At 41.0% G+C, this 12,627-nt stretch overlaps 1 protein-coding gene across 4 annotated transcripts in view; it reads left to right on the top strand.

Annotated features, from left to right (window-relative positions):
• The window catches only part of camkk1a (calcium/calmodulin-dependent protein kinase kinase 1, alpha a), a 151,021-nt gene that overhangs the window by 95,872 nt on the left and 42,522 nt on the right, over nt 1–12,627 (top strand). For all 4 annotated transcript variants that reach the window (XM_071413467.1, XM_071413450.1, XM_071413458.1 and 1 more), the window contains 2 exons: nt 1,744–1,795; nt 6,013–6,149. In XM_071413467.1, the coding sequence (XP_071269568.1) occupies nt 1,744–1,795; nt 6,013–6,149 (189 nt within the window). The remainder of the gene's footprint in view (nt 1–1,743; nt 1,796–6,012; nt 6,150–12,627) is intronic.

Genomic DNA, 12,627 nt, shown 5'->3' with positions numbered 1-12,627 from the left:
ACCACCTGGGGGCGGCCCGTCCAGGATCCAGTTGCAAAGGGAAGTGTTCAGTTCCAGGGTCCTTAACTTAGTGATGAGCTTGGAGGGCGCTATGGTGTTTAACGCTGAGCTGTAGTCAATGAACAGCATTCTCATGTTGATGTTCCTTTTGTCCATGTGGGGCCGTGTGGAGTGCAATAAAGATTGCGTCATCTGTGGATCTGTTGGATCTCGAATAGGCTTCAATGTTGTGATCTTTGACACAGGCAGGGAATAACTAGTAACACTACTGATTGTGGTACTGTAACTGTAGCGGTGGAATTAACAGAATGACAAAACATCTCTCCTCTGAGATATGCACTATCCATTCATCCTTTTCATTTGCTGAACAACGACTAGTCTGATGTCCCTGACGTTACACGCAGAATCAGGGAATGTACTAGCATGGTGGTGGTGCTGGGAGAAACAGAAATGATCTCCTATAAAATATGCACCATCCATTGTCCTTCATCATCGTGTCTGAACAGCATCTGATGTCCTTAACATTACACACACAGGGAGAATATGAATGCTGCCAGTAATAAAGCTGTGTGATGCTTTCAGATGGGTCTTATTCATTAGCCAACACAAAAATACATTTAATCCGCAGGTGCAAGGAATTAACACCTAATTAGTGCTATAGAGGAGAAGGTAATTAGGTGTGTGTGTGTGTGTGTGTGTGTGTGTGTGTGTGTGTGTGTGTGTGTGTGTGTGTGTGTGTGTGTGTGTGTGTGTGTGTGTGTGTCTGTGTGCCACTGAAGGAACTGGGCTCTCGCATCATTTGAACACCAGAATACTCTGAAGATGTGATGTCACAGAATGTTTTTAATTCTATCCTGAGCTGAAGGATTGAAAGATCTTACTTACAGAAGAAAGTGTAGGGTTGAACTTCAATAGCATTACTGTAGGTAACTAGTTAATGAGTTTATATTTGAATGTATGGCCAGTGGCCACCGCACCTTGTAGACCTACTGCATGGTAACAAACTGTAGGCTCCAGTATTGGACCATCAGCTTGCTTTCTGGAGTCATTACCATAACTATATTCTACATGGTAGCTAGAAGAGTTAAACTAGTCACTAACAGAAGTCAACCCTTCCTTAACAGAAGCCATCTTCCACCGTGTGTCACTTCATTTCTATAGTCATTTATGCAATCACTTACCCACCGGCAGAGAGAGAGGTGCTGGGAATTTTAAGTATGTCATTAGCACAAGAAACAATATTTATGAAAGCTTTTCTTTTATTAATATGGAAATGAATCCAGGAAGTGAGAGATGTTATTATGCCATCCATTTCACTCGAAATTAGGATGCTTTGACTGCGAGTGTCACACTGACCATTGTGTACTGAACGCTAATGAATATGACATTTATTGAATGCTGAAAAATAGCTGTTCTGTTCTGTATGTACAGTATCTAGTAAGCCCATTTTTGTTAGTCTCTCTCTCTTAATCCTGTTCAACATGTAATGAATGAAGAAATGGATGGATGGATGGATGGATGGATGGATGGATGGATGGATGGATAAATAAATGGATGGTATAATGAATTAACAAACTTATTGAATAAACTTGATGTATCTGTTCTGCACTAAAGTGCACTGTATGGTGTGTGTGTGTGTTTATTGTTATAGTGATTCAACTAATAGTGAGTGACCAGAATGAAATATATGGCATGTTAGCTCACCAATATCACCAATCTCATTCCGCTCTCCTTCTCTTCCAGGCCATGAAGGTGGTGTCCAAGAAGAAGCTGATGAAGCAGTATGGATTCCCTCGTACGTGGAACACGGTTTGGCTTTTACACATTCAACACTCATTGGTCTCTGGTCCTCTGGAGCTCAGTTGGTGACTTTGATTTCCCTGTACCACCCACACATAAACAATGTATACACGGCATGACTGTAGGTCATGTTGGATAAAAGTGTCTTCTAAATGGAATATATTATATAATTACGATCCAGCTCGAAGGACCATCAAACAAAGGATACAGATAGGATGTTAAGTAGTGTGACCACATGCTCCAGATTGTGCGGGACAGTCACACATTTCAGTTCCTTGTCCCGCGTCCTGCAACCAAACAATCCTGCATTTTATCAACAAATTAAAACACCACTAATTTACAAAAAAAGGTTGATTTGTCCTGAATTTCAGTCATACATTCCAACCTGTCTTTTGGGGTTGCACCTATGACAAGATATACAGTGCATTCGGGAAAGTATTCAGACCCCATTACTTTTTCAAAATGTTGTTACGTTACAGCTTTATTCTAAAATGAATGAAATAGTTTTTCCCCCCTCATCAATCGACACACAATACCCCTTAATGACAAAGCAAGAAATGTTAGCAAATGTATTCAAAATAACAAACTGAAATATAACATTTACATAAGTATTCAGACCCTTTACTCAGTACTTTGTTGAAGCACCTTTGGCAACGATTACAGTCTCAGGTCTTCTTGGTTATGACGCTACAAGCTTGGCACACCTGTATTTGGGGAGTTTCTCCCATTCAGCTCTGCAGATCCTCTCAAGCTCTCTCAGGTTGGATTGGGAGTGTCGCTGCATAGCTATTTTCGGGTGTCTCCAGAGATGTCACCTCCCTGACTAAGGCCCTTCTCCCCCGATTGCTCAGTTTGGCCGGACGGCCAGTTCTATGAAGAGTCTTGCTGGTTCCAAACTTCTTCCATTTAAGAATGATGGAGGCCACTGTGTTCTTGGGGACCTTCAATGCTGCAGAAATGTTTTGGCTACCCTTCCCCAGATCTGTGCCTCAACACAATCCTGTCTCGGAGCTCTACGGATAAACCCTTTGACCTCATGGCTTGGTTTTTGCTCTGACATGCACGGTCAACTGTGGGACTTTATATAGACAGCTGTGTGCCTTTCCAAATCATGTTTAATCAATTGAATTTACCACAAGTGGACTCCCAGAAAGTTGTAGAAACATCTCAAGGATGATCAATGGAAACAGGACTCACTTGAGCTAAATTTCGAGTCTCATAGCAAAGGGTCTGAACACTTGTAAATAAGGTATTTCTGTTTTTTATTTTTAATACATTTGCAAAAATGTATAAAACTTGTTTTGCTTTGTGATTATGGGGTATTGTGTGCTGATTGATGAATAAGGCACAAAATGTGGAAAAAGGAAAGGGGTCTGAATAGTTTCCGTAGAATGTAGTGATGGTGATGTAGAACACTTCTCCAATTGCTGCCAATTGCTGTTGAGATCTGTTATTCCGTGCAGCGCAAAATCGAGACGTGGGCCAATGTCATATCGTCAACCAATCACATTTTTCAAATCGTTTCGGGCAAAATTCCAGCTAAATTTGGAGAGCACAGCTTGGAGAGGACTACTTACGAAGAGCTACAAAAGTAAGGAGGCCTAAGCCACTATTATTCGAGTCACAGACATGTCTCAAGTCACAACAAGATCCCGTTCTAAAGTCGACTCCCAACTACAATGTGTTGAGTCTCGAGTCAAGTCCAAGACGTGCATTCTAAGAGCAAGTCGAATCACAAGTTTTTTCAAGTTCAGTCTCAAGTCAAGTAAAAAAAAAAAAAGTAAACAGTTAATATTCTTGATCACCAAACAATTTTTTGAGCTGCATATTTATTTACGGAAATCCTCTCTTCATACAATTTGACTTCATACAATTTGAGCTGCACCCGATCTTATAGTTGTACAGGAAATCAGCAATCTGTTCGCTAGCTCAGTGGTTCTCAAACTTTTTGACCCTCGACCCCCAAAAAGGAGTGGTTCAAAGCTTGCGACCCCCGTGAACACGCGCGCACAATCGCTGCGCAAATGTAGCTTGTCATTATAGCCATAAACGGTGATGCATTTTCAAAACACAAGATATAGAAATAACCTGGGTTTTAGACCTGCATTTTGAGCTGAAAGTCATTTATGTTAGCAGTCAGTATCAACTAAGGATATCATGTCACATTTTCACTTCTCTGGAGTCCAGAGCAGGCAGGATCATATGGTCTACCACAGCGGAGGATGCAAGATCTGATGGAAAGCATTTTTTTTATTTATTTTTTTACCTTTATTTAACCAGGTAGGCAAATTGAGAACACGTTCTCATTTACAATTGCGACCTGGCCAAGATAAAGCAAAGCAGTTCGACACATACAACAACACATAGTTACACATGGAGTAAAACAAACATATAGTCAATGATACAGTGAAAAAAAATAAGTCTATATACAATGTGAGCAAGTGAGGTGAGATAAGGGAGGTGAAGGCAAACAAATATATGTATAAATAAATAAAAATATAAAAAGGCCATGGTGGCGAAGTAAATACAACACAGCAAGTAAAATAAAAACTAAAAACACTGGAATGGTTGGTTTGCAGTGGAAGAAAGCGCAAAGTAGAGACAGAAATAATGGGGTGCAAAATAAATAAATAAATACAGTAGGTAAAGAGGTAGTTGTTTGGGCTAAATTATAGATGGGCTATGTACAGGTGCAGTAATCTATGAGCTGCTCTGACAGCTGGTGCTTAAAGCTAGTGAGGGAGATAAGTGTTTCCAGTTTCAGAGATTTTTGTAGTTCGTTCCAGTCATTGGCAGCAGAGAACTGGAAGGAGAGGCGGCCAAAGGAAGAATTGGTTTTGGGGGTGACCAGAGAGATAAACCTGCTGGAGCGCGTGCTACAGGTAGGTGTTGCTATGGTGACCAGCGAGCTGAGATAAGGGGGGACTTTACCTAGCAGGGTCTTGTAGATGACCTGGAACCAGTGGGTTTGGCGACGAGTATGAAGCGAGGGCCAGCCAACGAGAGTGTACAGGTCGCAGTGGTGGGTAGTATATGGGGCTTTGGTGACAAAACGGATGGCACTGTGATAGACTGCATCCAATTTATTGAGTAGGGTTTTGGAGGCTATTTTGTAAATGACATCACCGAAGTCGAGGATTGGTAGGATGGTCAGTTTTACAAGGGTATGTTTGGCAGCATGAGTGAAGGATGCTTTGTTGCGGAATAGGAAGCCAATTCTAGATTTAACTTTGGATGGAAAGCATGATTTGTCTAGCTTTTGTCTTCCTCACAAATATTGTAATTCATTTGTCAGAATATGTTATATCTTCATCCCATAAGTATTGCAGGTAGTACGATGTTACAGCTATCTCTAGACACATAACCACTGAGGTATATAATTAGAAACCCACCCAAACTAGGCCTATTTGAAATATGAAAATAATCAATGGAATCATCACCATGTCTGGCAAAGATGCATCTGTAGCAGATTGCTAAATTGTATTTTATATGGATAATATGAGTGTAGGTAGGCTACTCTGTTTTTGCCATGAAAACCCATAGAAAATGAAACAACCGCTTTCAGGTCACTAATCTGGATATGTTCGCCCATGTTTGTGTGCCAATGCTGATGACTGGTCATTGGTCAACAGTCAAAACAAGCAAATCTTTGGTTCTGAAGAACAGATGAGATGTTTTTGAAACAAGATTTGGTGCAATGTCGTAGGCCTATGTTAGTGATCAGATTGAATAAGCAAAAGTATTAATATGAAATAAAAATGGTAGGCTATATGAAGCCTATTAAAATATGAATAAAAAAATCACATTCAGTTTCACACTAGCTGTTCTATGTAAGCTACACTAGTCTGTCTCGTGAATGTCCCTCAAAATCATTCCCTTGTCCCCACAATTGGGTATTTTAAATGTGGTCACACTAATCTTAAGCAGTGGCATGACTCCTGTATACACTTGGCTTCTCTCATGTACCCAGATATGAGTGATTTTAACTTGACTTACTCACTGGTGAAAGTATAATTATTGACTTGTGTCTCATATATGCTTTGTGAGACTGCTAACAGGGACTTTGTTGTGGAGGGTGTTGATTAGGATGCTTTCAACTAAATTGCCTTTCTTAGTTGCGCCTGAATAGATTAATAAAATTGTATTGAATTTAATGGAATTGTCAGCTGACGTGAGGTTGGTGGTTTGTGTGGCTGTTGTGATTCCCTGCAGGTCGCCCCCCTCCTAGAGGACCCAAGGTGGCGGTCCAAGGAGAGCAGCCCAAAGTCCTAGGCCCCCTGGAGAGGGTCTACCAGGAGATTGCCATACTCAGGAAGCTGGACCATCTCAACATAGTCAAACTGGTGGAGGTGAGGGTAGAGCCTACCCAGCTAGCACATAACGTTCTGAGAACCATATGTTTTTTAAAGCTTGGTGAGAGCGTGATTGTATTTTTACAACCTTCCCACAACTTCCAGGGAATGGTGCAATAAAATTGCTTGGCTTTGGAACATTCTCAGCACATTTAAGGAACTTGACAAAAAAACGTTATTTTATTGGTATTTCATTACTTTAACAGAAGTTTCTTCAAACATGTTTACATTTAATACCATTTTGGGTAATGTTCTAGGGAAGTTCTTCAACTGGTTTGACAATGGAATGTTCTCAAATAGTTGAGAGAACGTTAAGAAAACAACGTTCTTCTATGGGAATTTCAGTACTTCTGCATAACGTTTCCTACTGTTTTTTTAAATATATAAAAAATATACAGCTGATGTCGGAAGTTTACATACACCTTAGCCAAATACATTTAAACTGAGTTTTTCACAATACCTGACGATTAATCCAAGGAAACATTCCCTGTTTTAGGTCAGTTAGGATCACCACTTTATTTTAAGAATGTGAAATGTCAGAATAATAGTAGAGAAAATGATTTATTTCAGCTTTTATTTATTTCATCACATTCCCAGTGGGTCAGAAGTTTACATACACTCAATTAGTATTTGGTAGCATTGCCTTTAAATGGTTTAACTTCGGTCAAACGTTTCGGGTAGCCATCCACAAGCTTCCCACAATAAATTGAGTGAATTTTGGCCCATTCCTCCTGACAGAGCTGGTATACCTGAGTCATGCTCCCACACGCATTTTCAGTTCTGCCCACAATGTGTTCTATAGGATTGAGGTCAGGGCTTTGTGATGGCCATTCCAATACCTTGACTTTGTTGTCCTTAAGCCATTTTGCCACAACTTTGGAAGTATGCTTGTGGTCATTGTCTATTTGGAAGACCCATTTGCGACCAAGCTTTAACTTCCTGACTGATGTCTTGAGATGTTGCTTCAATATATCCATATCATTTTCCTACCTCATGATGCCATCTATTTTGTGAAGTGCACCAGTCACTCCTGCAGCAAAGCACCCCCACAACATGATGATGCCACCCCGTGCTTCACGGTTGGGATGGTGTTCTTCGGCTTGCAAGCCTCCCCCTTTTTCCTCCAAACATAACGATGGTCATTATGGCCAAACAGTTCTATTTTTGTTTCATCAGACCAGAGGACATTTCTCCAAAAAGTATGATATTTGTCCCGATGTGCAGTTGCAAACAGTAGTCTGAGCGGCCTTTCAGGTTATGTCGATACAGGACTCGTTTTACTGTGGATATAGATATTTTTGTACCTGTTTCCTCCAGCTTCTTCACAAGGTCCTTTGCTGTTGTTCTGGGATTGACTTGCACTTTTCGCACCAAAGTACGTTAATCTCTAGGAGACAGAACGCATCTGCTTCCTGAGCGGAATGACTGCTGTGTGGTCCCATGGTGTTTATCCTTGCGTACTATTGTTTGTACAGATGAACGTGGATCCTTCAGGCGTTTGAAAATTGCTCCCAAGGATGAACCAGACTTGTGGAGGTCTACAATTGTTTTCCTGAGGGCTGATATCTTTTGATATTCCCATGATGTCAAGCAAAGAGGCACTGAGTTTGAAGGTAGGCCTTGAAATACATCCACAGGTACACCTCCAATTGACTCAAATGATGTCAATTAGCGTATCAGGAGCTTCTAAAACCATGACATCATTTTCTGGAATTTTCCAAGCTGTTTAAAGGCACAGTCAACTTAGTGTGTGTAAACTTCTGACCCACTGGAATTGTGATACAGTGAATTCAAACTGAAATAATCTGTCTGTAAATAAGTGTTGGAAAAATGACTTGTGTCATGCACAAAGTAGATGTCCTAACCGACTTGCCAAAACTACAGTTTGTTAACAAGTCATTTGTGGAGTGGTTGAAAAACGAGTTTTAATGACTCCAACCTAAGTGTATGTAAACTTCCGACTTCAACTGTACATTCCGTTCTCATTATCAACAAAATTCTCTGTTTACCTTCTATCTTTTTAACCCTTTGACATGTACGAGCAAATGGGTGTGATCTGATCATTCTACAGTTGTCCCTGTAACGTACGCTCAAACGGGTGTGATTAGAACACTTTTTGAGAACGTGCTGTTACGATTGATTACAACAGTCAGCGTTTGAGCTGGCCACATAGTTTTTTTACAAAAACATTTTGCACAAACAGTCTTTACAACATTTTGTCCTCAATATGAGCAGTTTATTTTTGGATGCAATGTTCAGACATTCACAGAATGAGCATAACACAATTCTCATCCAAACCGGAAAATGTAGGCTACATTAGTCGTAGCGCTAACTGAGGAAAGTTACCTAACACAAGCGGTGTTAGGTCTCTGACCGACAGAAACCATACATGAATTATCTAATAGCAATTACTATTTACAATTCATCACATCACAAGTGACTTCACCAGTGATCAAAATAATTGAGTAAAAATCTAAAGTAACCCGAAGATGGGTAGTTTGTGCACGCCGCAACGAGGTTGTAAGATGAGTTGGGTCTGTTTGCAGTATGCATATTGAAGGGGTTGTGTCGTCTATCATCATTTACTGTCATCATTCGCTTCTGGAAGTTTACTCAAAAGACGAGTGAACCATCCCTTCACCTCGTTTTGCTATAACGTCTTTGTTCTGACAGACATTTACGTGACAACCAGAATGTATTGTATGATGTCAACAAACATGGAGCCACACAAAGCTAGGAATTAGCTTAGCATTATCTCATCATAATCAGTACAAGCTTCATATGTGTCCATTACAATCTATGCAAGTATCGGAATGCATGATTTGTCACCAGTACTTGAAAACGTGAATAAAACAGTAAATACATTACGCGCTATACATACATACTGTGTGCAACAGTAGATACATTTAATAATGGCGCCAGAGGGGATGGCTGCCGTTTACGAGTTCCTAACCAACTGTGCTATTTTGTTTGTTTTTTGCATTGTTTGTAACAAATTTTGTACATAATGTTGCTGCTACCGTCTCTTATGACCGAAAAGAGCTTCTGGACATCAGAACTGCGATTACTCACCTCAAACTGGACAAAGATTTTTTCTTTAATGAGTCGAACGCAAAGGATATACTGTTTTGTCAAGACAAGGCCCAAATCCCTGTCATCAGCGTGAAGAAAAGACTGAGAAAAAGGGGGAGGAGGGCGGGGTGCTTTGTAAGAATTTGCTGACGAGTAGGTAAAGCTTTGCACACTCTTGGCATTCTCTCAACCAGCTTCATGAGGTAGTCAACTGAAATGCATTTCAATTAACAGGTGTGCCTTGTTAAAAGTGTATTTGTTTAATTTCTTTCCTCTTAATGTGTTTGAGCCAATCAGTTGTGTTGTGACATGGTAGGGGTGGTAAAAATAAGATAGCCCTATTTGGTAAAAGAGCAAGTCCATATTATGGCAAGAACAGCTCAAATTAGCAAAGAGAAACAACAGTTCATCATTACTTTAAGACATGAAGGTCAAACATTCAAGAACTTTTAAAGTTTCTTCAACTGCAGTCGCAAAACCATCAAGCGCTATGATGAAACTGTCTCTCATGAGGCCTGCCACAGGAAAGGAAGACCCAGAGTTACCTCTGCTGCAGAGGAAAAGTTAATTACAGTTACCAGCCTCAGAAATTGCAGCCCAAATAAATGTTTCACAGAGTTCAAGTAACAGACACATCTCAACATCAACTGTTCAAACGAGACTCCGTGAATCAGGACTTCATGGTCTAATTTCTGCAAGGAAACCACTACTAAAGGACACCAATAAGAAGAAGAGACTTGCTTGGGCAAGAAACATGAGCAATGGACATTAGACCTGTGGAAATATGTCCTTGGTCTGATAAGTCCAAATTTAAGATATTTGGTTCCAACCGCCATGTCTTTGTGAGACGCAGAGTAGATGTACGGATGATCTCTGCATGTGCGGTTCCCACCGTGAAGCATGGAGGAGGAGGTGTGATGATGTGGGGTGCTTTGCTGGTGACACTGTCTGCGATTGATTTAGAATTCAAGGCACACTCAACCAGCATGGCTACCACAGCATTCTGCAGTGATACGCCATCTCATCTGGTTTGCGCTTAGTGGGACTATCATTTGTTTTTCAACAGGACAATGACCCAACACACCTCCAGGCTGTGTAAGGGCTATTTGACCAAGTGGGAGAGGGATGGAGCGCTGCATCAGATGACCTGGCCTCCACAATCACCCGACCTCAACCCAATTGAGATGGTTTGGGATGAGTTGGACCGCAGAGTGAAGGAAAAGCAGCGAACAAGTGCTCAGCATTTGTGGGAACTCCTTCATGACTGTTGGAAAAGCAGAGATAGGTGGGGCTAAAGCTTACGAGGGTGTGAACGATGCTGAATGGGTGTAGGCTCTACAGTAGGTACCAAAAACAATTAAAAATATTCCTACATAAGACCAATTTGAGCCGGTCAGTCACATATTTAATTACCTTCAAATAACCTATATTTTCCATTCTCAGATCGCCCATAAAACATTCCAGGACAAATTTCACGGAACCAGTGTAAAACGTTTCAGAACATCCCAGAACCCTACAAATGTACACAGCTTTGTATGAGATCTTCACTTTTTTGGCAATTTCTCACATAGAATGGCCTTCATTTCTCAGAACAAGAATAGACTGACGAGATTCAGAAGAAAGATCTTTGTTTCTGGCCATTTTGAGCCTGTAATCGAACCCACAAATGCTGATGCTCCAGATACTCAATGAGTCCAAAGAAGGCCAATTTTATTGCTTCTTTAATCAGTACAACAGTTTTCAGCTGTGCCAACATAATTGCAAAAGGGTTTTCTAATGATCAATTAGCCTTTTAAAATGATCAACTTGGATTAGCTAACACAACGTGCTATTGGAACACAGGAGTGATGGTTGCTGATAATAAGCCTCTGTAAGCCTATGTAGATATTCCATTAAAAATCTGTGGTTTCCTGCTGCAATAGTCATTTACAACATTAACAATGTCTACACTGTATTTCTGATCAATTTGATGTTATTTTAATGGACAACAAAACAAGGACATTTCTAAGTGACCCCAAACTTTTCAACGGTAGTGTATGTTCCCAGAACAGCCAACATTTTCACTTCTCTTCTCAGAACGTTGAAAAAACATTTAGTTTTACCAGTCATTCAAATTTATGGCTTCATTCCCACAACAATGTGAAACCAAAAACAGACACACAATTTCCAAGGAACCAAATGTGCTAGCTGGGAAGGAGTGTACTGTATAGGGGATAGGGTGACATTTGGGATGCAGCCAAGTTCTGCTTACCACAGTGGCTTATGTAAAGGAGATGGGAATAGATGGGAGAGGCACTGATTTAGAGATGAGAGACAGACAAGCACCGCACTGACCCTCTCGCTCCTCTCCCAAGTGACAACATCAGAGTGCTCTTCAATCACAGGCAGATGGCGGGGGCTCCCAGACGTAATTGGGTACCTCATCAGAGCAGGATGGAGGGCTGGGTGGGTGGAGGGCTAGGCGTTGGTGGATAGAGGGCTCGGGGAGGGCTGGGGCTGGAGTCAGTGGGTGGCACCATGCCAGGCCCGCCAGTCATAATGAGTTTACAGTGAAAGGAGGGCAGGGTGGAGGCACTGGGGATGGGATGGAGTCAGTGGGTGGCCATGGGTACCTCTGGGGCTCCCAGCAGCACTGTGCCAGTCATTCGTAATGAGTTTACAGTGAAAGTGGAGCTCCTCTTAGCTTAGTATTTCAACTCTACAGCCCCATCCCAGAGCAGCCAGCCGCCCTCCTTTCCCAGGGCCAGATTAAGAAACCGAAATGCGTGGCTAATCTGACAATGACAAATTGAGATCAATCTGGTCTTGAATTCAAACAAACCCTGGCATTATGTGGCTGAGCAATGAGGAGAAACTGAAATGTTTTTTTGTTCATTGTGTATTCCCGTTTGCGGAATATTTAGATAAAGCCAGGAATAAAAGAAAAAGGGCTACCTATAATTAAATTATGAAAATAATTAGCTTCCATGTGATAAATGGCACGTGTGTATAGGCTTGTGTCCCACATGAATCTTCTCATTGTGCCAGACAGGGTTCAAATGCCTGTTTCATTTTTATGTATTTATTTATCTGTATATGTTATGTATGTATATATGTACAGTACCAGTAAAAAGTTTGGTCACACCTACTCATTTGAGCCAATCAGTTGAGTTGTGACAAGGTAGAGCGGTATACAGAAAATAGCCTTATTTGGTAAAAGACCAAGTCCATATTATGGCAAGAACAGCTCAAATAAGCAAAGAGAAATGACCAAATAGGGCTATCTTCTGTACACCAACCCTACCTGGTCACAACACAACTGATTGGCTCAAACGCATTAAGAAAGAAAGATATTCCTAACATTTCAGACCAGAAAAGTCCAGATCAACTAACCCATGTCAACTAATGTTTTTTAGCGAGGTGT

The sequence above is a fragment of the Salvelinus alpinus genome, chromosome 1, assembly GCF_045679555.1.
Source record: "Salvelinus alpinus chromosome 1, SLU_Salpinus.1, whole genome shotgun sequence".
NCBI lineage: Eukaryota > Metazoa > Chordata > Actinopteri > Salmoniformes > Salmonidae > Salvelinus > Salvelinus alpinus.
This window is presented reverse-complemented; position numbering and strand designations above follow the sequence as displayed.